Consider the following 26,568-nt stretch of genomic DNA (forward strand, 5'->3'; position numbering starts at 1 on the left):
CCTTTGCACAACAGTCTGGGCCACTGCCAATGGCATCTGTGGAGAGGCATTTTGAGTCATTGCCACCAGTGCAGAGTCTCAAAAAAGCCACACACAGCCAGCTCTCTGCACCAGTTTAAGCATATTTCAAATAGTTTTAAGCCAGTTACAAATGAGTTGCAACAAGAAAGGGAGGTGATAAAAAAGAAGTTGCAAGCCTTCTTTCTTCCAGGTGCTCTCTCAGACAGATACCATTAGTTTCTTCAACACAAAAGTGATCTGCTGGTGTGTCAGAGCACTCCTCTCTCCACAGGACTGTCTTCCACAAAAATTACATTTTTAGGGCTTTTAACATCTGCTCATCCCTCATAGTGTGATGAATTGGCAAACTCCACACATGGAGCTGTACACAGAAGGAGAAGAAATAGACCCCACTATCTGCCAAGCAAGGAAAAGCTGCACTGCTGGTTATGACTTTCCCTTCAATGTTCTTCATTTTCCTTCACTGTGTCAGTGAGCCAGTGACTTGTCAGTGCTTATTTAAGCTCAGATGCACTCTACACATTCACATCAAGAACTAAATGAAAAGAAAAAGAAAAAAGCTGACTTACTGGTCCAGTGCCAGCTGTGAGGTTCTGGAGAGCTCCCAGGGATGCTTCTTGGGTGTAGCTTCTGGTACTCTTTGCTATTAAGGAGAGGTATATCCTAATCAGCGTAGAATGCCAGAGCGACTCAACACCTTTGGGATTGCTCTTTTCCTCAGGAAGCGGGGTGTCCTGCTGCTTCTAAACATGCCAACAGAGCAAGCCTTTAGAAACAGTGATCTCTGTAGCTTAATGCACCACGAGCTGTACTAGCCATTTTGTAACTCTGCATGACCAGGTTATTTGGAGACTGTCAAGTTCTGAGTTCAAAGAATAATGTGCAAAATTTCAGTATTTAATGATAGTGGCCAGTCCATCCAGTGAGTATTAGTCAACTAATAAAACATTTGTTATGCCATTGCAATCAGCAGAAGCTAAATGAGAGAATTTGTATCAAGAAGGACTATCAAGAAATTTGCATTTTTGGGGCAAGGAAGTGTCACCCTACCAGATACATCAATAACAGCCTGTTAATTAGATTACAGCCTTATTGTTCAGAGTTTGCTACAAGTTATTAACCAAATGAGATGTAACTAATCGTGTACTTTACCTCTTTTACTTTTCTGCTCCGTGTTCCAAAACAGCCTGGTGTTTTATCATTGTTAGAAATGTTTCTTCTTTGCACATATATGCTCTGGGCATAGCTCTCAGGGAGCTCTAGCTCTAGCTGGTAGGAAAGATTGTGTAGAATGCACACACAGTTCTCTGTGGCCTAAAATAACAAAAGAAGAAAAATTGAAAGCTTTGGCAAGTGTTGAAGGGACATGTACAGACATGGGAGGAGATTTGTGGATCTTCAGTAACTGACTGCAGAGTTTCTAATGCCTCATGGAAGAGCCAGGCTTCAGGGCAGTGATCCACCAGAGTGCCTTACACTGAGAAATGAAACATGCCCTGGGATGTTCCTGAGCCCAGCAGGCAGCTGGCACTCGGGGCTGCACTGGGAGTGGGGTGCCTGCCTGTTGGAAATGGTCCTGGGACATCAGAATTCCTCAGCTGTGCCTGGGAATTGTTTGGGCGAGTGCTGCTCGACACAGAAATGTGCCAAGAAATGTTTAAGGGCTTAGGAGCAAAGATGATCATGTACACACCTCACCACAGCATCAGCAAGAGGAAAGCTTTTCATCTTCCCCAAGGAGGAAGCATTTTTCTGTGGTGGAATGCTTTTTTTAAATAAGACATTCCTTCCTGAACGTGGCTAAGGTCAGGTCTACAATTTCTGAGTGATGAGTCCAGTGGCAAAGAGCTTTTGTTACCAGTTGCTCCTCTTCTGAAAGCCAAAAAGGAATGAGTGGTTTTGAGACAAAATGCAGCAGGGAGCTACTGGCACACGTGTAATGTGCTGGATTCTCCCTGAAGCTAATGGCACCGGCTACAGGGAGATGGGCAAGCTCAAGTAACTAATCCTAGAAGAGAGCTATAAATGTGCAGTAATTACCACTGCACAGCACAAGCTATGGCAGGCCCACCCGAGGTGCCCTACAGGCTGCAGCTCATGTCAGTGACAGCTGCTCTTCTCACCCAACTTCACCCAGCTGAAAGACAAGCCTCTGCTCACAGAATCTGCGTCCAGGGTTCACCTGCACTCGCTGGAGGGAGGAAGAGTGAGAGAAACTGGCACCTGGAGGTGTCCATGTCCTTGCAGTTACTGCCTTAGGCTTAGGCAGCAAGGAAAAAAAGTGCAGGTTTTTTTTTCTAAAAAAACCTAGGAAAATTACTTCTGTTCTAAATGATGCAAGCTCCTTAATCACACTGCCACCGAAAGGGATTTGGGTTCTTCATTTCCTAAAGGTTATGTAGCATTAAATATATAGGAGAGTAGCATTAAATATATAGGAGAGTAAGCAGATTGATTTTTTAAGCTTCTAGCTAGCTAGCACCTTGAGACAACCAAAAAGGCAACATCTGACTCTTTTGTGTTCCAGCACTTCTGAAAGCTGTGATTTTATCTCACTTAAAAAAAAAAAAAAAACCAAAACCCCAAAACAAACAGAAACAAACAGACAACCCAAAAAAACCTACCCAAAAAAACCCACCCAAAAAACCCAGAAGTTTCTACCTTTCTCTCTAGATATTCTGAAAATGTTTTCCCAGTGCTGAGTTATACTATTCTTTTTGATTGCAGGGTAAAAATACTTCAAAAAGATTCTTACTGGACTTTCACCTTTGGTGGCAGTTTTAAAAGCCTTGGAAAGAAGTTTTGCAATTGCATCACAGCTGTTTCTGAACATTGGTTTCTAAACAACAACAGAAAAATGTTCACTTGGCAATTTCCTCTAGGAAAACACATTTCATCTCAAAGAGTACCTTGTCATTGGGCTCATGGTCTGCAATAGCTCCTTGGATATAATACACAAGAGAATCAATCAAGCCCTCACATTCTCTCATCTTCTTCCTTCCTTCTGGGCCAGCAGAGCTCATGTTTCTGTGCGGGAAAGAAAATGTTGGGGAGAAGAGATTTAGTCAAAGGTATTTTCTTGTGCTCCTCTCACAAACTTTTCCAGCCAGAACTTAAAGATACTGAAGTTCAGGTTGACTGTGTCTTTTCTTCAGAGGTGTAAGACAATCTGAGCCTCCTCTAGATAAAACTTTCAGACAAAAATAAATACTCCAGGGAAACAAACCACTGTGGTTGGATGGGTAAGGTAAGATCTGGCTCAAATTTTCATCTCAAAGTTGAGTCAATCCTTTTTAAGCAGTCAAAAAAAGCTGCAGGAGTCAAAAAAAAAAAAAAAACACCAACCCAAAACTTGGACTTGTTTTCTATATTCCATTTTCGGTTATAATTTTAATGTCTAGGATGGTGAAAATATCAGAGGAGAGATGCCTGTAAAAATTTCCATGCACAGAATGGAAATGGAAAGTAAATTAGAATTAATTTACTTACACTGAGCTGGTTTTTGATCCAAGCTGACCCATCTACAGGCACATGGTCTGAGAGTTCCAGCAGCATCTCCACATCCACATGCACAGACCCACCCTTTGCCTGCCTTTCAAGTAACATTTCCTGGGTTTTGTAGTAAACCAAGTACAACTTACAAATGAATTACAAAACTGATTTAAAAACTCTTGACACACCAAACACACACTTTCTGCTTGAAGCTGCTTGGCTCTAAATGAGCTACTGATGGAAGAAACAATACTTCCACTTTTGAGGTATAATTATTTTTACAACTCAGCAAAGTCTGAATTACGGAATACCAGAATTGTAAATCCAGGTGGTTTTTTTTTTTTTTTTTGACTCCTGCAGCTCTGCTGGACAAAGGACATTCAAGCTTCTTTGTTTGAAATAACATTAAATATTAGCCCATGCCAATCTTAGCATCCATCAAAACACAGAGGGATGTGTTTCTTTAGATAGTTTCAGGTTGCTTATTTTCCATGCTTTGCCCATTAAAAATTACAATGTTTACAATTTTATTAATGACAAAGCTAGTAAGGTTTAAGCTTTCCTGTGGCTTATGACTGTAAAATGAATGTAGCATTTTATACACTGTCATTTTACTTCTACTAATTTTTTTTTTTCCTCTGGGAAGTACATGTTCAGGTTACATACCTGTAATATTACATTTTTTACATGTAATTTTTTACTGTAATTTTTTACATGTAATTACATACTGTAATTACAATTTTACTTTAGGTCATGATGTTAATGATGTCTCTATTTATGAGTTCATTTATTCTCTCATGGAATTATGTATCACAGAATCAATATCCAGATCCCACAACATGGCCTGCCATATAAATCCCTTTGGAATTTAATTTCACCTATATGTGTCACAGTCAAGGCATGTCACCCTTTCCTATGTTTATGCTGACAGAAGTGTACAGCCCTCCTGGTGCATAGCAAAAATAGTTTCTGGGGCACACAGACTAAAAATACTGTTCAAGATAAGTGTGGAATTTCCCTTGCCAAAGACACTTCAGCTGATGCAGTGTTTGGTTTTGTCCCACATATTCTAAAATCCCCCGAACTTTTCACAACTGCTCCTGCTGAATGCCTGTGCAAGGAGAGCCCATGCCCTGGCTTTGCTGTCAGCAGGAGCAGAGCAAAGAGCTTTTCTAGCTCAGGAGGCAGAGAAGAGCCTGAGTTAGGGGCACTGTCCTTTTCTGCAAGGGAAATGAATTCCTGGGCTCTGTTTCATTAAGAAGCTGATGCTCATCCAGATTCAGGTATCAGTGAGTGCCCCTGTGCACACCTGTACACAGGTGGCTCCTCCTTTTTCCCCTTTCCCTGTGTCCTTAGGGTGACATCATGGACTGGGAAGGGAAGAGCTTCTGCTCTCCCACCCCTCCAAACACTGCTGTACCCACCTTACTCAAAACAGGGTCAGACAAGAGCATTTCAGGCAAAACCTCAGCTGACAGCTTAAATTTGTTTGCTGACTGAAGCTTGAGAAATTCCAGGAGATATAAATATCATCCAATTTGTAAAAAAAAAAAAAAATAATTTCTAAGAAATGTCACAGAAATGTAAATTTAAATATATATATATATTGAAACAATGGAGACATTTTGCTTAGAGAATTTAAAAACTGACTTCATCTTGGCTTCCTAAGATTTGAGGTTCCTGACAATTGAAATGCCACCCTCTGAGCTCGGGAGCTGGATTTGATTGTAGTGGAGCTCCAGGAGGCCCTGAAATACTCAGTGCTTGTAAAATGGAGGAGAACACAGCCTTGGGGAGATTGCCACTTTGTGGGGATGCTGTCATCTAAATGACTCAGACCTTACAATTTGGCAGCACCCACTTATGAAAAATGCCTGACTTTGGGCATGCTTGGCTGTGGTAATCCTGGTGACGTGCCCAAACTGTGACATTTGCTGATCTGTCTGCACGCCTCCTTTATCTCATCTTGCATTTCTGCTTCCATCCCCTCCTGCACACATGCATGGTGCAACTGTAATCAGATATAAAATAGCTCTTTGCCCACAGTCCTGGGGTGAGGATCAGCTAATTTCCTGTTGGGAAATGTTATTTTGATCGAGAGTTGTGAGGTAGATACAAAGACATTCGACACAGTTAAACCAAGGGTGACTTTGAAGTAAATGGAATGATGATAATAAATGTTCAATTAGCTGATAAATGGCAGCAAATGAAAGGGATACTCCCTCTAAGCCAACACTGAGTCATGCACTGACTGTTGGAGAAGGTTCTTGAACTGCTCTCAATGGTCCACGTAACTGATAAGAAGAAGGATTTTGCTCCTGGGACTCATCCTGCTAAAACTGGTAATAGGAATTTAATTCAATTTCCAGACAGCATTTTTGGAAATTCTTTTCCCTTCATACCTTGCACAGTTCAAAAATTCACCAAGGAGGTAAAGGTATCCACTTGGTAACTAGATGTGCCAGGCTTCCAACTGCTTGTTGGAAGGAACAAAATTCCTTTCAGGAATTGGGGGAGCAGATAAACTGAAGAGGAGGCAAGAGGAGATAAGAATGGATGGAAATAAACCTAAAGGAATGGCAATGCTATGCAAGAGGCCTTGGTTCAAAGACTTATTATCATCAGTCACTTGTTTTACTTTCTCTCTTAGAAACTGCCACTGTGAGTCCAAGCTTTTCAACACATGGGGAGAGCTTTGGCCTCACTTCTCTCCAGGGTAAATAGAAGCAGATGTTTCTGCAGCCTCCTGGGTTGCAGTGACACCATTCCCTCCAAACACAGCTCTCCACTGTCCTTGTGTAATTCACAGGGGGCTCAGACAGGGGCTGGGACAGACAAACTGTGAAAAATAATAATGAAAAAGGAAGGATGACTTTTGTTTTCCTGGGTGAGAAGAGAGAGGTTAGCTGACTGTCCTGGAAATAGTTGTCTAGAAAGTTTTGAAAAACTAGAATACGTAGGGGCAGAGGATGCTTCAGTTACAGGGCAGATAAAAAGGAAGGCTCTGTAGTGAAGTACAGCAGCTTCAGCACTTAAATTAAATGTTTTGCAGGGGAGAATGTGATAACTGTGTATAAATTTGGGAAAGTTCAGCATTGCAGAAGTTCTGGGAAAAGGTGTTTCAAGATAAAAATGGAACCAGTTCATTATCAGCTTTCAAGGTGTGATCCAACAGCCTTCTACTTTTGGCTTCCTTTCAGAGGAAAAACCAAGCCAGAGGTTCACTTATGTATATAGATAATATTCAAAACCATGCATTCTACATGCTGCTGGGATCTTATCCTTTCAGACTCAGGAGTATGGGGAAGTAAGATTTTTATCCTTTGCATTGGAACTAGAAGCAGAACTTTTATGTGTAAGACTTTCAGGCCAAGAAAAAGAGACTTTACCTTTAAAATCCTACAGGACTTGTCTACAATTGTCTGTAACACTCCTCTAGATAGTTTAATACACCAGTTTTACTTGTTCAGCTTATTGTCAGGCAGGCAGTGAAGTCTGCTGATTTGGCTTACTCTGTGGGTCCAAGCAGAGTGCATTTTCTCATATTTCACAACCAAAGAACACTATTACTTATTTTCACTGCCAATTCAGAACTCCATGGTTTACACAGCTTCTTTTTACTACATAAAGCTCGTGACCTGTGGTTTCTGTAAGGCTTTGCTTCTCCCAGGGTCTTAAGACAAAATGCAGACCTAAAGAATGGGATTAACAAATCCTTCTAAGGTCAGACTTCCTTATCAGTGACACAGAGATTCAGGACCCCACTGCTTCTGGCAGGAGCTGGGGACTGGTCTGGTCATGCTCTCATTCCAGTGCTTGAAGTACCTGCAATATTATCTGCTAGACATGGATTCACTTCTCCTGCTGCTGTTTTCTCACAAAGGATGAAGGAAGCTTTGATTTATAATCTGGTAATGGTGTGGTGCAGTGCACATACCCCCACCAGGTTCTGGGGTTGGTTTGGGCTGTGCTTGTCCTTTTCAGTCAACAGTTTTATGGGAATTTTTGAAAAGAAGTTCTGGCATTCTCCTGTAACTAAATACAGTACTGTGCATAATGTATTGCACTTCAAAGCAGTGTTTTTACCCTCTAATAGGAGCTGCAGGCTATAGACTCTACCAACACACCCAACAAACACGTTAGCATCACAAAAGGGAAGACTAATTACAGATTTATATTCTGGCAAATAAGTGGAGTCTTTTAACATATTCATAAGTAACATCATTCCCTCAGTGCACGCTTTCATTACTCCATGGTGTGCTCTTTTTATTGATGCAGAGATTTTCTGTTTTCCTAATACATAAGGAAGGAATAAATCTAGTGATCTAATCTGGGAGGTGAGTCAGTTTCCAGAGAAGAGATGCAAAGTGATTAATCTTAAAGATTTCAGCTATTTAGTCTGTACAAATAGGTAAGCCTCATTAAAAACTATTCTGTGCTAGAAAGGATGTGACAATCCTGCAGATCATCTTTACCTGGGAGTTTTCAAGCCCTTCTTTTTCTATTTCTAATTTTCAGTGTTGAAGCTCTTAAAAATGAGAAGGATTAGAATGTGGATGTCATATTTTTAAAATAGGTAATGTATCCTTAAGCACCTACATAAGGGCAGTTGCAGAGACTTTTAACTAAGGCTGGAAAGCTCACAGCAATTCTGGAGCAGTCCCAAGCACTGACTTTGTGTCCAGAGTAAGGTTAACCCAGGAATACACTTTCATTTAAAAGAACCCAGGTACTGTTACACCTTATTTGTCACAGAACAAGTCCTGTCAATCTGCTAAAACAAGCTCAGGAAGAGCAACACCAGCTAAACCTGAGATTATCTGTGCCACCATCAGCTGCCTCATAGGGAAGAGACAGTTCCAGAGTCCAAACATGAAGAGAGGAGCAGCCAGACTGGTTTCTGCACAAATGCAGCTCGGGCTAATTAATATAAAAAAAGAAAACTTCCTTCATTTCCTAGACAGCAGCACTAAGGCTTAGCTAGAGAGGTTTTATTATGGGTGGTCAGTATTTATTTGTATTTGGTTTTGAGTCATCAGAGTAAATAGAAGTTAATTATTACTTAGAGATGAAGTTAATTAGCAGTTAGTGGGCTGACAGGAGTTCCTGCAGAAAAAGTATATTGCTGTTGAGTATTTTGTATAGCTTAAAATTCATTTGTCTTCTGAAACCACACAAGTCAGGTACAGAGCTGTTGCACAGGAAAAATCAGTGCCATACACATACAAACACTGTGCTATAGGACATGTCAGCATAGCAGGTATGTTTGAGGCAAAATGGGCACCTTTCCAGCCTCCAAATTCCAAACTTCATTCCTTGTACTCTCCTAGAAGGAGTTTAAACCTCAGGTCATGCCTTTGCAGTTGTACATTACTCCTTAGGCAGTTCAAACTGTGTCCTTTTGTGCATTTTTAAAATGTGTAAACTTACATAATGTGCAATGACTTTGAACTCACAAAGGGCCCCCAGTTTATAGGCTGTTAAAGATATTTTTATTGAAGATGTGATTTTTATACTTCAGCCATTTAGAGGTGTGTTCACTGAGGCCTTGGGTGTTTCTCTGTAGTAACTGCTACTGTGCCCACAGTCTATTAGCAGATTGCAGTACTAAATACACAACTATAAATCTATTCCTCCACCCCATGGCTGCAACTTGCTTGAACTTGTGCAAAAGGCTGCACAGGGCTTACTCCGGTTTAAAACATGGCTGTCCCATAATTTAAGTTGAATCACTTTCTAATCAGTTTAGGCACAGATTATGATATCTTCAAGTAAGCATCTTTGGTAGCAGCTGGAAACAGAAGATATTTATGTGCTTGTAGGTACCATGTCCCCTTTCTGAGTCATCTGTTTGCATGAGAGGTGATTGTGGCTTGAGATGGACTCTGTGTATTTATCCAAAAATAACTGAGCAGAGCTGTTTTGTCATCACCATTGCTTTGGGCAGCTGTAGACAGAGTGCTCACCTCAGGCATCCTGTGGCATTGTAGAAGATATCAGGGTCAGGCAGAACACTTGATTTTGGGTAATCTCTGTCTGGCCAGCCTGAGTGGGGGATGAGGACGGCTTCAGTCAGGGTCTGCAGGGCTTCTCTGACCAACAGGTGCTTCAGCTGGTCATTGGAGGACAGGTTCCACAGCAAACCTGTAACAGCCACAAGGAAATCAGAGAGGCAAAAATACTGCTCTGCACTTTGAAAGACTTAATCTCACACCCCTTGGTGTCGATGAGTGAAGAGCCTGCCTGGCACTGATCATCTGGAGAGAAGCAGAAGGGATTGGTGAATGCTCACCAGCCCTGATCCAGGGACATGGAAGCAGGGCAAAAAAAGGGGGCACAGTTACCTGTGTGAATAAAGTAAAATCTCTACACAGTCAGTCTAATGCCCAGCCAAGAAGTGCAGCTTTCCATGGCTCTGCATTGTCCATCTGCTGCAATCACCTTCTCTATAGCAAAGCAGCACAAGCTAAGGGAAAACAAACTCAAAAATGGGGTAGATGGGAGGTGCAGAGAGTTTCCAGGAGATCTGCTGGAAGGCAGGAAATGCCCCTTACCAAGTTTCTCTAACAAACACTTGATAGCAAAATTTCTCCTAAGAGGGAAAGCTGTCAACACTGGTTGGCTGCTACTGTCCAGGCATTAGTCACTAAACAAACCATTCAGCAATGCTACAAACCTTGTCCACTCACAATCTCCAAGACTAATTTCAAATATAAACTTGTTGAACTTAACAGCTTCCATTATGTTCTATTCCAACAGACAACAATTCTTTTTTCAAGTCCTCTTCCCTTGGAAAACAACACGTATTTCTGCTTTTCACCACAAAGACATTCATTGTTCCCCCAGCTTGCTGCTCTAAGTTTCACAAACCTCCTCCTCCACACACTGGCAGAGTATTAGTGAATGTTCCTTTCATCAGCTCACAACAAGAACAACAACAAAAATGTTTCTTTTGTATCTCCTTACACTTTGAATTTAATTTCAGTTATTGTGAGCAACAGTAAAATGAAAACAAAAGCCAGCCAGCAGCAGCCCATTCCTTCTTCTGGGATCAGCTCTTCAGCCTCTGAATCAGGGGATGAAAGGAAGAATGTGCATTTCTGAAGGATAGGTAAGGCTTACAGGAAAACAGACAAGCAGTCCAAAGGGCATTGCTAAGCTAAGCAAGTTAAGACAGAAGGGCACAAATGCAAGGAATGGCACAAGGACAGAATATACGTTTAAAAAGAAAAATATACATTTGGAATTACAGGCAGATACTTAGAATTGTCAGAAGAGAATTTGAGATAGTGCTCTCACTGTAAATTTTCCAACAAAAACCCTACCTTTACCCACAGGCACTGTCTCCCTGGGCTCAGAAGGATTCTCTCAGTGGTATTCTGGGTGTGGATGAATTTGTGCACATTAGGAAATGTCTTTAGGAGTGGATTGTTTCCTTGCACCTTTGCTATGTTCTGAGGAGCACAGTTTTCCCTTAGATGGTTATTTGGAAAAATGGGTGGGGTCTGCCTTTAGATTTACATTTCTTTTAATGACAGTTCTGCTCATGCTGTAATCTTCCCCGCAGGAAAAATTTTCTTTCATTTCTTATATTTATGCTGCATGATAACAGGATCAGGAGGTTAGCTGCTCCCTGGAGGCTCATCTGGCTTACCTTTAAAAGCTAAAATCTTTTGGTTCTTTCATGCCACAGCCATTTTATTTTCAGTATGCTCTCCAAATACTACACAACTCCAATCCCATCTTAGGTCCTGCAAATGAAATTCTCTCCTACAATTTAGGAGGAACCTCACTCCTTCTCTAAGAGTTTTCTAAGTAGCTTGTGTGCCAAAGCAAGGACAGAGCCTCTCTTTACTTTATCTGTATCAATGCTTTTGTGAAGCTCCCAAATTCAGTCAAATTCAGTGATCTTGGGCAGGTCTGATTCCCCTTGTGAAGAGATCATATGAGCACAGAAACTGCAGAGGAACTGGGCAGCTCTTTTCTGCATTAGGGGGGCATTGGGCAGGTTGGCCCACAGCAGCTTTCAAACCCCTGTCTTCAGCACAAAGCTGCTTTGGTTTGGTGGTTTTTGTGTGCTCACAGACTGTGAGGCACATGCTGTAATCTGCATTTATCTCCACACACTTGGGATGCTCTCAGTCTTTTCACAGCACAATGCAAGGCACAGTGGCTCACTCTGTGTTCCTAAGCCTGGGTCCTGAAGAAAACCCAGGCCATCAAAGTATTCCTCGAGAACATATGATAAAATATGGATTAATGTTAGGCAAGTGCTTGTCTGTATCAACACTGATGGTCCTCATAAACCAGTGACCTTTAAAGATAAGCTTCTAAGGCTGAGATTGACTTATCCCAAGTGCACCAGGACTGTATTTCTGACAGGTAGTGAAGTACAGTATCAGAAAACTGCCATCTCAGAGTTTTGATTTCCTTCTCTCCTAAAACTTCCTTATTTCATATACTTTTGTCAGGTGGAGTGCTTTGGTACCATGCTTCCCGCACAGCAGTAGAAACAAAAAACTTCCCTCTGCTGAGCTTAGACATCTTTATTATCTATTGCATGCTTTCAATCCTTGGCCAGGAATTTTTCACTATAGTTCAATGAGGTATTATCAGGTACCAAGATGATTTTACAAACCTTTTATGGGCAAAGACATTTAGCTGAATATGATGCCATACATTTGGAAGTCCCTAATTTATAGTCAAAGCAGGGTGAGGAAAGACACATGGACTTCTGGTGCTGACTGGTGTAACCTTTTCCTGGAAGTGCACATTTTAGAGAGATTGCATGCATAGATATGATATTCCACTAGTCCTGTATGAAGTCAAAGGCAATGCAAGAGGTAAAATTATTCATCCAGTCTGCCCTTTGCTCTTGTAGGCTCCTTGCAGCTTGCTAAGGGGCTGGAAGAACTGTTCAAGCAATGGCAAAAAGTATGCCCTGGTGGCATTTTCACTAAGGTACCCAGTGCATTTCCTCCTGGCTGCACATTTGGTCTTGAGCAAAGTAAGAAACATTTCTCTCTTGGTGTATTTTTAAAGTTGTCCTTTGCAACTGATAGGCATGAAAGCACATCATAATATTTTGCTTTACACAAAGTACATCATACTGCTTGGCATAAATATTTTTTGGTGTCTTCTTTGTTTTGTGAGTAAATATTCACATTCAGTGACAGCAGTAATTGCTGAAAGAAAATGTTCCTTTATCCATTTCCACACTGGTGAAGGGGAAGACAGTAATATTCACAATATACATGTGAATTATCAGGCACATTCAATATTTTTGTCAGAAATTATGGAACTGCTAGCAAGAAAAGAGCATTGGCTTTCTGGCCTCTCTGCCACCACTGTCACTGCTTCCCTCACTGGTCTGTGACAGCACTGAGAGTTAAGGCACTGTGCAGTAAATTACTGTGTGACCCAGTTCTGCAACTGATGAGTGTGAACAACTTCAAAACATTTTAACGTTGTAGAGCTGCAGCTAAAAAAAAAAAAAACCGATGCAGAACTGAGCTAAAAAAGAGCCAACAATACAAAGCTTTGTTCTCAAGCTTAGGGGGTGGAGTATTTAAAATACTTTAAAGAATGCAGAATTGCAGAAAGTCTCAACATGTCTTTGCTTCAGGACAGGGCTGTTTGGCAATTTCAGTATCTTTTCACGCACTGTTCTCTTAATGGATTTTGTTCCTGGTGTCTTTAAAGCTCGCTTGAAATAAAGCCCCATTCATTTATTCGTGTTTTCCATTTATAAAATATAAGCCTGCTCTTCCTTTGCATGTTAATTAGAAAGAATGTGGGTCACAAGCAGTGGAATTCCAAGAGACACACTAGGGACTGCAGGGATGAAGCAGCAATCTGGGGCAGTGGGGTTTGTGGGGAACAGAACAAGCACTTTCTGTCCAGGGCACAGGACAGCTCTGGGTGTTCAACTTCCAGTAAGTGCTGTCAGCACAGAGTCAAAAAATTAAAGCTGAGCTGCTGTGTAAGTAGCAGGCATTTATTATGGTCCCCAGCACCCCTAGGGAGCCTGACTTTCTTTCCTGGAATATCAAGGAATTAAAGCTTCCTGCAAGCACACTCACTTCATCTCTGAAGAGGCTGTAAGAGAGGAAGCTGCAGTTCCCAATCTCTTGTTACTGACTGAAAGACTGGTCTTGAGTAATGACCTTGGAATTTTACCCTCCGGGAATTGCTTAGAGTAGGTGACAATGTTTTTGTATTTAGTCACTAAACAATCCTGTACCTCTCCCTGAAAGCTTTTGCACCGCTTGAAGCACTTCACGCTCGGCTGCAGAGCAAACACTACCTGTGATTTGCTTCTTGGTCTCTATGTCCCTGGTGTGCCGGAGCAGGCGGAGCAGCAGCGGGATCCCCTTCTGCTCCGACACTTCCAGCTTGTTGTCATTGTCCTCAAACACCAAGTTCCTCAGAGCACCACATGCCGCCCGCTGAATGTCCTCATTCTGAACCTCAAGGAGCTGCAAAAGCTTGGGGATACCACCAAGTGAGAAAACCTGTGAGGAAAACAGAGCACAGCAGAGATAGATGCTGTAAATGACAAACTCCCCTTTCCCCCTGCCCCAGCAAACGTTTAAATATTTATAGGGACTCCTCTCATTTGCTCCTATTTGAGAGACTTGAAGCACAGATCATTAATCATTTGGACATGACTATTAACCTCTGGGCTTTTGTATGACTAATACTTAAAATCCACAACTAGAAGAGGCAACCTGTTTTCATAATTAATATCAGAGAATGCTACTAAATCTCTTCTAGTTTTGCCACAGATTTGTACTCTCTGACAAGACATTTAATCACTCTGCTCTTTAGCTTCCATGTTGGTGAAATGAATATTAGAGATTTAATTCTGGAACATTTATAAACAGGTTTTTGTTGGTTTTTTTTGGTTTTTTTTTTTTTTTTTCTCAGCAACCAGCCTGATGAAAAGACAGCGTTCTTCCCAATGCATGTATTGAAAGTGTATTAAAAACCAATACATTATACTTAATACTTCTTAACTATGCCACACAGAGGAAGAATAGTAAAAGTAAGCATCCAAATGTAGAGCATTAAGCATTGTTAGCCAGCTATCTACCAAACTACCCACATTAAGAATGACTACTTTTCAGTGTTTAAATCTTCAGAAAATGAGCTTTTGGCCCCAAATGAATGAAGGACTTAAAGGATGTTATGTTACAGTAGCTGTATGGAAACAAATAGTTTGTTGTGGTGAATGAAGAATCCCATACAAACTGTGACATGACACAAGCAAGCCTGAGCTGACTCAGGAATGAATTTACCATGGAAAGTACCTTACATTAATGTACCATTGCCAAGGGTCTCCTCCAGCATCTCAAAATGCCATATGGCTTTGTGGACAAACTCACCCTTGTGCAGAACCAACAGCACATGAAAGACTCAGAAATCTGATACAAGTGTCTTAAACAGCCCAGAGTTTAATGATAAAAAGAATTCAGTACAACCAGCGGGTGTTGGCAACACGAAGAAATGGAATGCAACAAAGCCTTTTGTCCTTCATGGAGTAAACTGCACAGCCTGGCAGCCTCTCCTCTGATCCACCTGTACAGAAGGCACAGTTTCTTTATCCTGCTCTGCTGAGCTGATTCCCCCTGCAATCTCTCAGCAATCACCTAAATGGCAGCAGAGTGGAATACAGGAATATCTGTGGCGAGGGCAGTGGTGCACAGAGCATGCTGAAGGCACATCAACCCCTTTCATTGCAGTAGATCAGCCCTTTTGACACCAACACTGTAATTGTTTGGTTTTTAAAAATATTTCTGCAGACTTTCTGTCAATAATTTTAAGGCATTTATAGCTCTTGTAAAAGGAGTGCTATTTCAACCTAATTTGCCGAGAATTTACAACAGCTATTGACTGGTCCTTCTAAATTTTCATTAGTAGACAAAATTCACCAAAATGCTGAGAAGTTCACAGAAACAGAAAAACCGCTAGACCCACAAACTCTCAAGTATCAGGGAACAATAGACAAAGAATGCAGGCTGAAAGGCTAAAGAGGGGACACAAGACCATGCCAATGTGAACAAATCCGATGGGCACCAAACAGAAAAGCTCATTACAGGATATGTGGGATAGACAGGAAAATGAAAGGCAGCTTCAGGCTGACTGCTCCAACCTGGACACTACTGAGCCATTGTTTTTCTGGGAAGCTGCCTGAGAGAGGTCTGTGTAAGAATCCACTTTCAAACATTCAATTCTGAAGCTCTGTCCTCAGTTTGAAGTTAAGGTTGACACCTGTACTGTTATTTTCTCCCAAAACTGACTCTGATGTACCCTAAAGCAAGTAAAAAGGACAGAGACACATTTGGCTGTCACTGAACTGGACTGCATGCACATAATTATGAAAGTAAGGCTGGGATTACTGAGCATGCTACTAACCAAAACATGTGTAATAATGTCTATTAATGGTTAAAATAAACAATCACACTTTATTGTACAGAACTCTTCAGCAGGAGAGACATATTTGTGTTCACTAGTGACATTTAAAGAAAAGGGAGAATATTTTTAATAGACCCTTTCAAAAAACTTCTAAGAGACTTAACAAGTTTCTTGTAGGAGAAAATTTCAAATCTTGAAAATCTGGTAAATCTAAACAATGTACTAATGCATATGCACAGTTCCAGTGAACCCTTAACATTTCTGCTAATCCATGTACTTTTTAAACACATTTGTGCAGTCCTAACAAACCCTGAAGCTTGGATAAGTTTGCACTGTATTTAGAATTTTCTTTTTTGGGATATTTCTGCATGCAAGTCAAAAATGGGAGACAGGAACTGCTATACTGACAAAAAGTTCAGATTCCATTATTTATAAAGGCGGAAAGCATTAAGTTTGTTCGGCTGAAAAAGGGGAAAATGAGTGGGTGTACAATGAGTAGGTTCAAAAGAATCTGCAGCAAAACACATCAATGCATTTTAGAGAAAATATCTACCATCAGTATCCTATATGGTTACTCAGACTGCCTTCCTTATTTTCACGTTGACACACAGTGCCACACAGTACAGAATAGAATAGAATAAAGCACAGAACAGTATAGAATCTGATTTTCTCTGCCTGATTGTAACTGGCAAAAGAATAATTACTTACTTTTCTCCTGGCATCTGCTTTTTGGAAGCACTCATGCTGAATGAAAGTCACTGCAGCAAGGATCCTGGGGGTGGACTGTGTGTTTTCACTCTTCAGAATGCTCACTGCACGCTCCAGGGTCATCTCCACTTCTGGGCTCCTTGAAAGTACAGACAGAGAGTTCTAGTGAAGAAAGACTGCAGAAAAATTACCAGTCTTGTAAAACTAGGATTTTTGTGTTTTTCATGTCACTCTAGCTTTTCTTAGAAATTTTTTTTCCTTTCCAGTAGCAGAAAATATCATAATGGCTTTAAGAGATACTGACATTCAGGGGGAAGAGAAAGCCATAAATAGAAGTGTGTTCTGGAGAAAGCAAGTCATGCTTTAAGTTCTAATAACAAAATGGAAATATCAGTAGATGTTTGTATCAGTGTTTCCATCCAGTGGATGAATGAAGAATGTGAAAGGAAGGATGAAGAAGTGGATGAGGATCAAAAGAAGGCCATAACCATGCCAGAGTGACTGTGAAGATAATTTGATGTTCTCCTCAATAGTGAGAGGATTGTTTTTTTTATATTTGTCCTTATGCCTTTCATCAGTGTCTTAGTTCCCAGACTACATCTATGCAGGATTCAGAACCTCATTTTTCCAAAAAAGGAAGTTGTTCTTGTTTGAAATAGAAGGGCAAAGCTATTTTTCAGGTAGGAAAAATAAGAATACCACTCATTAAACTGAGTATTGTAGAGATTGGTAGAAAGCCAATGTAGAGAATATTCAAAATATGTGCCACCACCTCCCTTCCAACATGTTTGCTTAAATGATTGATTGTGTTAGACAACCATATAAAAAAATGCAAAGAGAGGTCACCGAACACATATTTTCCCCCAGTAAATGGAACATGAAACAATTAATGGCACAATCAGGTGCATTAGCTCTGGGACAGGTGGTTATGCTCCCCAGACTTTTTATTTACTTTTGGTTTCAAATATGCTGCACCCAGATAAAAAAAAATGGGGAGAGAAAAGTTGACAAGAATATATATATTTTTTTTTAATTCAGAACATTTTGTAGTAGCAGATGTGCCACCAGCCAGAAAGGGATGAGAGGGCAGTCTGTGACCCACAGCAAAGTAAGCAGTAATTGGCAATTACTCCCTACTGCAGAGCTACCAGAATCAGAATGGTTTATTTCATAATCATCTCAGTAAATGAATCTGCAGTTAGACATTTTAACTCAATTGCCTTTTACATTAAAATTAGCACCTGGGAAGTAGATTAACTGGAATTGAAACTTTAAAATTTTTCTTTAAACTAAGCAGAAATATTAAATAATAATTAAAAATGCTCAAAAAAGTGGGATATGGAAAATTAGCCAGATGATACTCCTTCTTTTTACTTTGTAGTGGAACTGAAAAACAGGCTTTTCAAACTTTGGTTTTAGTTATCTGTGTCTTAAATCAGCAAAGCTTTTGAGACCATGTTATAAACCCGCCGATGTGACCAACCATGTCTACCATGACACAGCAATAATTTTGGAGCATTGTGGCCAAATTCAGTCACCTTCTGTGAGCAGCAGACATCTCTGATGTACTAAATGGTGGCATTTCACTGACCAGCAGCTGAAGAGGAATAGCACCATGGGCTTTCCAAGGTCAAGCATGAGCTTATCCCTCAGGGCACACCAGAGAAATTTATGTGGGAACTCAACCTCAGGATGCCAGGGGTGTCCCAGGGGAGTAAAAGTCCACCAGGAGCCACTGCCAGGCTGAGATGGACACATGGACACGCAGACAGTGCATTTCTAGGTGCTGGGGCACAGCTCTGCCCTGAGACTGACAGCAGCTCTGTGGCATTCACATTCTCTAAAAAAAATCTCTTCGCCCAGGATTTTTCTCTTGGGAAGCTGAGAAGCCTCAGAGAAAAGGAAAACAATTCTTATCTCATTTGCTTCTCCTGTGTTTTGCTCATGTGGAATGTGTTTGGAGATTGTTTACCCACATGGGGACGGTTTCATTGGATTTCTGGCGTGAGTTGTTTTGACTCTTTGACCAATCAGTGCCAAGCTGTGTCAGGACTCTGGAAAGAGTCACAAGTTTTCATTATTTTAGCATTCAGTAAGTATCCTTTCTGTATTTTTTAGTATAGTATAGTATTCTTTAATATAATATAGTGTCATAAAATACTAAATTACCCTTCTGAGAGCATGGAGTCAGATGCATCATTCCTCCCTGCCACAGGGGTGCCTGCAAACACAATGCAGCTCCCCAGTCACAGTTACCCCTTCATGCAGCAGCCAGAGGATTTCTCTCCTCTTGTGCAGTGCCATACTTGGATTGCTCTCCACTGGACAAAAATAACATTCCCTAACATTTTATCTGGCAGCAGTAAGGGATGCAATACCATCTCTGACCCTCAGTGGTATTCATAAAGCTGCAGCACCCTAACTCTTGGCAAAATAGAATTTGATGCAAAGATTCCATTCCCACCCTCAAAGTATTACAGGCGAACTTAATTAGCTCTGTGGCTGACTGACACATGAAGAGACACCAAACAAATGGTCAGCCAGGCAGAGGTTGTTCAACAGAACAATGATTTGAAAGATTCTGACTTCAGCTTAATTGCCAAAGTATACCAGTTTTGAGACAAATACATTTTGTGGCAGCTTTCAGCACATTTAGAGGTCAGATTCTGCAAGCAGCCATTTCTCAGACAGCTTCAGGTTGAGTCTCTCTCTTTTCTAAGCTCTTAATCATAAGGATGCTCTTAACTGATTCACTTGACCAGAAGATACAGAGATAGCATCTCTGTACTTTGATTTTTTCTACTTTGCTTTCATAGCATGAGCTAATTCTTCTACAGGAAGTTTGAAAATGCATTTGTAGTAGGTTTCAAATGCTGTACACGGATTTAAACTTACACAACTATTTTACATTCTCTTAATTCACCTGGAAAGACTTAAACTGTGGCCTGAATTAAAAAAAAAAAAAAAGAAGTATAGATTTCTGGAAAAATGAAATTACTCCAAAAACAAGCTTATCTTTTTTCTCCTATTTACATTACTAAGGGAATAACAAGTAAGGTAGCAATATGTCAGATAAATGCAACCTTCAAATAAGAGAATGAGAAATAACAAGAAAACTAGCAGTGTCTACAAATTCTTTGAACTGAGAGAACTTCTGGCAAATGCTGAACCTAAAAACTGGCCCTTAAGGAATTATGACATCACAAAGATTTCCAGCGGATCACTAATCTTCCATTTGAGTTAACATGGTCACATTAAAGCCTCTTGCATAATGATTCAAGACTGATTTTTACATCTGAAGGTCTTAAAATATTTTAGTTGATGTTTGTACAGATAGCCAACCAGACTCCACTGTCTGCACCTGCAAAAGAAAAGCCAAAATTGCTCCTACATGTAATTCAAGATAAAAATTGTTGGTTGTGGCTCAGAAGTGCATTTTAGAATGTGCCAAAAGTTAAGCAGATTATAAAATCAATGGGATTCATGTTTGTAAATTGTCTTACTGAAAAACAAAGTCCTCCCTACTGAAAAACAAAGCCAGATACCTATTTTCAGTATTACTCCTCCAAAATCTTTAGCTGTTGTGAGCTCTCAGCTGGTTCTTCTGAATTCTTACAAGTCAACATAAGTAATGTCAGATCTCCTAAGTCCTGCATCACTCAGAGGTGAAAACTTCTGTTGAGAGCAGAAGTGAGCATAAAATATATGTTTGCAAATATAATCCTAACATACAGCATGTACTTGACAACAAAATATACCTGATCTGCACATGGCAGTGATATCAGGTGATGCCTTTTCTCACAAAGCAAGAAACTCAGAAAAAGAAGAAAGATAGGTCTTCAGAAAAATGAACTTAAGAGCTACACAGTTATGGGAATAAGCCATTTCTTAATAACAGTGTTGTAAATGACACTATGATTAACTTAAACAGAAATTTTAGGACCTTTATTTGAATTCTGAAACAGCAGCAAAAACCAGAATAAATATGCAACCTTCTCCTGTATACCAAGTGGCTTGTTCTGTCCACTGAAATGTAACAGCTCTGGAAACATTCAGAATTATTATAAAATGAAAAGATATTCACTCCTGAGAGGAAATTCAGAAATAATAAAATTTCTCTTTTGAAAATGGAAGAGATTTTAAACATTCTGAAATCTTCTTTGGAAAGGAATTTTTGGTGGGGGAAGTAATTTTGGGAAAAAACTCAAATGACCCTTTCCAGTATTTTAAACAATTTTTATGAAGTCTGGGGGCAGATTTGAGACTTTTTGGCATGGAGCTAATAGAGTTTCAAATTAAGATAACTCCCTCAGAGAATGTAGGATCTCATGGTGGTGGGAAGCTGTGGGGTCTTGGGATTCAGAGCAGTTTGCATTTGTTCTAGGAAAGGATGGTGCTACAGAGCTAAGAAAAATTTCTGCTCATGTTTTACCTGAAGTTTATAAAAACTAAGAGGTGTCCTTGAAACCATGCAGGATTTTTAACTGGAAATTGTCAATCTGCCAAAAACTGTCCCACTGGTATTTTCCTAACCTGTTCCCGTGAGAACCAGTGCTGATATCGTACGGATTCTTGTGAGCACAAAATCTGCCAATACAATTTGGTGTATTGTGACTTAGATTGTAAGTTACTCAGTGACTGTTTTATGTCTCCTGATAAAGTTTATAAAAACTGAGAGGTGTCCTTGAAACCATGGAGGATTTTTAACTGGAAATTGTCAATTGCCAAAATGTCCCACTGGTACTTTTCTGACCTGTTCCCATGAGAACCGGTGCTGATATTGTACAGGCTCTTGTGAGCACAAAATTTGCTAATTGTGTATTGTGACTTAGGTTGTAAATTACTCAGTGACTGTTTCATGTCTCCTGATAAAGTTAACTCTTGGCAAAAGGGGGTCCCAAACTTCAGCAGGAGGTGTACACCTTGCACTGTACATACACATACATTTTTTCTCCCCTTTCCTCCGTTGCACTGGATATGGCTTTTTAAAAGCCAATCTACTTTCTGCCTGCTCTGCACTGATATTTCATGCATGATGCTGGCTGCTGAACCAAAGGCTATCAGTTCCCTTTCTAACAAGCACGTTCTTGTCAGCTGTGAGAGGCCAGAGCCAAAGCAGGTCCTGCACTGTGCTTACCCCAGCTGAGATCCATTGAGGGTCGCTTGCTCGCTCTGCAGGAACCCATTCCTCCCTGCTGCGGCCACGGCAGCTGTCACTGGCATCCTCTTCCCATCCGTTTCTGCAGTGACACTGCCTATGGAAGCTGGCTGGGAAACCCCCCTCCTGCTCTGGGTGGTTCTGAAGGAGGTTTGGTAGAAGCTGGACCTCACGGAGTGCCTGTTCTGAGACAAGCGGGACGCGGCCGGGGACCTCACTTGTCCCACGGCGCTCTCCGAGGCCAGGTAGTTCTCCTTCTCCAGGAGGTTGCTCATGCTGTGGCTGTTGCCAGGCTGGTGCTGCAGAGGGGCAGCAGGGCTGGGGTAGGCCCCATCGAGGAGAGCGTCGCTGGCAGCCCCCAGGCGGGAGCGGCCCCTGAAGGAGCGGCCCCGGTGCACGGAGTCATGGAGGCTGTAGCCGACGATCTCGGAGCGGGCGTACCGCGGCGGCACGGTCCCGCTGCACCTCAGGCCATCTCCTCCGTGCCTCAGGGACAGCCCAGCTGGGATCCCTCCATCGTAGTGAAAATCCTTGGGTATGTAGGCCAACCTGTCCGGGTTTCTCTGGGGTGACACCTCCAGTCTCTTCAGAGGCTGCCTTTGAGCTCTCTCCTCCATCGTCCTGTAGGCAATCCTTGTCCCCCAGCCGTTGGTGTAGGAGGATGGGGAGGCAACCTGCTCCAGGGGGCACGAAACAACAGGAGCCACAGTAAGGTCACTGCATTTGGGATTAGCAGCAGAGAAACCAAACCAAGAGAAACCAAATCAAAGGCAAAAATTCTACAGTCTGCTCTCAGAATCGCAAAAAAATACGTCAACGTTGCCAAAATTGTGCATCAAATGGGATTCTGCCACACTTCTTGGTACCTCCCTCATGGAGGCAGGAAGAAGTACAGTCTAAACATCAGGAGGCAAAGGCTAAGCATCCTGTCTTTTGTCATGAACTCAAACCAGTTGCATAATTAAGCCAGGTAATGAACAGATTGATTATTAATGGAGATTCTTCTGTTGAAACTCCTTGGGGATTAACACCAACATCTGCTACTAAAGCTAAATTCAAGGCTGTCTAATAGACAGAAGAAAATTAATTCATCAGATATAAAAAATTTTATACTGAAGTGTTTTGATATTGGTAATAAGCTTATTAATATAAAGTTATTTAGCACTTGTGTTCATTTGTGGTAGGATCTAGTAAAAAGAGATAGTCCCTTCTCTCATTGTTTAGCTTCTAAAAAAATTAAGGAGACTGTATAACATTCCAAGAAAATTAAAATTACCATTTCACCATCTCAACGACTTCCCTATTTCTACAGTTGCAATTTTAGATTATTTTTTCGTCCTATACCTAATGGGGAAAGACTGTATTAGATCAGAATCTTTACAATTCTCTCTTTTCTAAACTAAACAAATCCATGGCCGTCAACCTTTCTCTGTAGAACGTATCTTCAAGATTCTGACTTTTGGGTACCATTTGAGGCCTCTTGATTCTTATCCTTTTTTCTTGCATTCTCCATTCAAAACCTTCCCGAACTAAATCAACTATTTGGCCTTGAAATAGAGGAGTCATAGACCAATTTTTAAAAAATCAGTAAGCATAGGGGCATACAACCATAAAAGAAAGCTCCATATCTCCACATTGTGTTAAAGTTTAGAAATATTAAAGGCATTTTTTAAGGTAAACTGAGAAGTTTACACAAGCTTTTAATTGAAGAAACAGTGCTTAGCAGATAGATGCCAGACTGAATTCCCTTTATTTCACTGTTGAGGAGATCCTGAGGGTGACAGATGACTCACAAAAGGAGTAAAGGTTATAGAAACTAGCAGGCTCAGGAAAATATCATTGGATATATCTGTTTATTCTACAGAAGTTATCAAGGATATCTTTATCTGTTGTTTGGGGATAATTAACATTTTTTTTTAAGTACTAGAGCTTGTGGCTTTTCCCAACCTTTACCCTTTTTTCTCTTTTCTCCCCACCCCCTGCCTGCTAAACTGTATTATTTTCTTGTGATTCCTATGTCACCTCCAGCTTTCCTCTTGTTGCTGTCTTCTGGAAGGAATGAATTCAAGTCAAATATTATGGACTGCAGGACAAGTGAGAATAGAGGATGGGAGGACAGAGAATGAAATGTGTTTAGGTAAATGCTTCTGTCTCTCCCTGTACAGAGCCAGAGCTGCTCCACTGCCTGGTCAAAAGATGGGCTATTGCTTTTAATGACAAAATGCCATTCTCAAGTAGACTAAAATTAGGAAAGAATTGCCCCCTTCATACACAGTTATTTACAAATAAATGTTTCTGTTCTCAAGCCAAAATGCTTTCAGTTTACTAAACTGATCGTGCAGGAGCATTGCTATTGAGCTGTGTTAATTTCCCAGTCACTCCTTCAAATAGATCCAAAGCCAATTATGAACTGTGTCAAAAACCCTGCAGAAAACCAATTATTTATCTCAGCGTTCAGGCCATGACCCCAAGAAAACCTGGTCAAAATAACAAGAGACTTTATGATTAGATGGTTTAGAAACACCATTGTATTTCAAGGACTCTACTGCTGGAATTCTTATAATGATAAAACAAGTAACAACAGGAGTATTTAAAATTATAAGGAACCACATTGTGAAAACTAAAGTATTTGTGAAACTAAAGCAATATGTTTTCCTTTGGTTTTGGATGCTCAATTCTGTTTGCCTGGGCAGCCTGGCCTCTGGCCACCCTGAGGTACAGATGTGCTGACTGAGCTGCTGTCTGGTGGGAGGGATGAAAATCTGACTTGTCACAGCCTTTGCCTCAGTGGAGTGTAAATATGATTTTTCATTTTCTACCCTGATGCCAATTCTCACAAACCCAACAGGACTGCAAACAGCCCATCTGTATGATTGGCTTGAATCTGGCTACTGAAGTCATTGGAAGGAAGGGAGAACATTAAGAGATTTCATGGTAAAACCCTCATTTTCTAAAAATCAGGTTTTAAGAAGAAAAAAAACCAAGCAAACAAACCTCATAACACCACCTAAATGCTATTATTTGTGGCAACAAAACGATTAAACTATGTGTGTGATGCTATTTTCATTTCTACTCATTGTCTTCCTTGCCTCACCTGGTTTGCCTGGTAATATGAGAAGCTGTAGGGAGACCTTGGTGCAGAATCATTCTCGGTGATCCCCATGTTGTAGACACGCTCTGGTACACTGGATGCACGGTGCAGGCTGCCTGGAACCAAAAACTAATATTAGTGAGATCTTACCAAAACATGGCATTCTGATAAAGGGTGATACATAATACTGGCAGCAGTCAGCACTGACATTTATGTAAGCTGAAAATTGAACAGGGAAATCGTGGAGGGATATTTGCATTTTCCCAAGGATACAAGCCATTTTTTTTTCAGTTCCCTATGTACTTTGCTTAAGAGTTATTTTTAGCTTTTAGGAGTCCAGTGACTCCTGCAGCTATGAAAAATGTTTTAGCAAAGCAAGCTGATACTTTAAATATCCCAGATAACAAACTGATTAAGTGCTGAAAAACACTATCACTGAACTAAGAACACTTATTTTTCACTGTAACCACTGTGAATGTACATGCAAATATATAAATGCATGGTTTACCCTGGCTGACTATGTACACAAGAGATGAAAATATTGCAGCTGTAGATTGGAGCTGAGAAACACAGGTTGATGTCTGTATCTGTTACTGTGCACGCTAGAGATGCAGATTTCACCACGTACAGTTGTAAACAAACAGCACCCACTGAGAATAGACTCTTTATTTCACAGCTGTCTGCCTCAGCTGCTGCTGTTTCCTCTCCCTCAGGTGCCAATTTAATGACAGAGTATTGGAGCAAATAATGCTTCACTGGTCTCAGTGCTCCACCCAAGCAGCACAAAGAGTCTGTGAACAAACTCTGTGGCTCGTGGTGCTGTAAAGCTGGGCTGTCCAGTGGCACTTCTAATCTGCACCTGAAAGGTTCACTAATCCTACAAATAATATCAAAGATGCACATCTTATCTGGTTATCTGCTCTCTTTTTTTCCATGACCCAGCTCTGAAAGCAGAGCAGCACATCGTGATTATTTCTTCCAGTAAAACCCCAAACAGGCCCACAAAACCTTTGGGCTGTTCCTTTTTTTCACTCTCTTCATTTTCAAAGAGTGAATGCTTCTATTAATGAAACTTTTGAAAGCAACAGATATTAATGAAATAATTATTTATGAGATGCTACTACAAGAATCTGCACATAGGAATGTAGTTAACATGGGTTTAAAGAGCTGAAATAGAAGCTGGAAGCAGGACCTCAAATCAGTCATAAATGGCCCTACTAGGCTGAACAGGTAACAGTGGTCAATAAAGAAGTTAACTGGCCATCAATTTTCAAAACAGCAAATATTACCTGAGGTACTACAGAGAAGAAATCTGAAGAACCAATCGCTGCCTTGCCCAAACTGCTGAAGATCAAATTTGTGTGTCCCACAATACAGTAAAATACAATACAATATAATGGCAGAATGGGATAATTTGAGGCCTAATTCAAACAGAACTTGCAATAATTTTACTTGTATAATCATACTTTCCAGTTCTCTCATTTTGGCAAATTTAAACATGTATGAGGTGGTTTGTTAGGACACATTCACAGCAACTTTGTGTCATGAGAGTGGAATGGTGCAGCTTGGTCAGGCTCATGATTTGGATTGTAATAATTCCTTCCTGACATTACAAGGTTACCATAGCCCAAGGGTTACCTGAGCACATGAGAAACAGGCAGGAGTAAATTCTTCTCTTTTA

General features: G+C 40.7%; 1 protein-coding gene across 1 annotated transcript in view; it reads right to left on the bottom strand.

Moving 5' to 3' along the window:
• PKP2 (plakophilin 2) overlaps positions 1-26,568 on the bottom strand; it is a 40,118-nt gene that overhangs the window by 7,735 nt on the left and 5,815 nt on the right. Inside the window, exons 2-9 of the mRNA XM_054631866.2 lie at positions 24,891-25,003; positions 21,776-22,470; positions 16,639-16,777; positions 13,820-14,027; positions 9,480-9,657; positions 2,931-3,048; positions 1,174-1,335; positions 591-764 (exon numbers count right to left, since the gene is read on the bottom strand). Coding sequence (XP_054487841.2) covers positions 591-764; positions 1,174-1,335; positions 2,931-3,048; positions 9,480-9,657; positions 13,820-14,027; positions 16,639-16,777; positions 21,776-22,470; positions 24,891-25,003 — 1,787 coding nt within the window. The remainder of the gene's footprint in view (positions 1-590; positions 765-1,173; positions 1,336-2,930; positions 3,049-9,479; positions 9,658-13,819; positions 14,028-16,638; positions 16,778-21,775; positions 22,471-24,890; positions 25,004-26,568) is intronic.

The sequence above is a fragment of the Agelaius phoeniceus genome, chromosome 5, assembly GCF_051311805.1.
Source record: "Agelaius phoeniceus isolate bAgePho1 chromosome 5, bAgePho1.hap1, whole genome shotgun sequence".
NCBI classification, from domain to species: Eukaryota; Metazoa; Chordata; class Aves; order Passeriformes; family Icteridae; genus Agelaius; species Agelaius phoeniceus.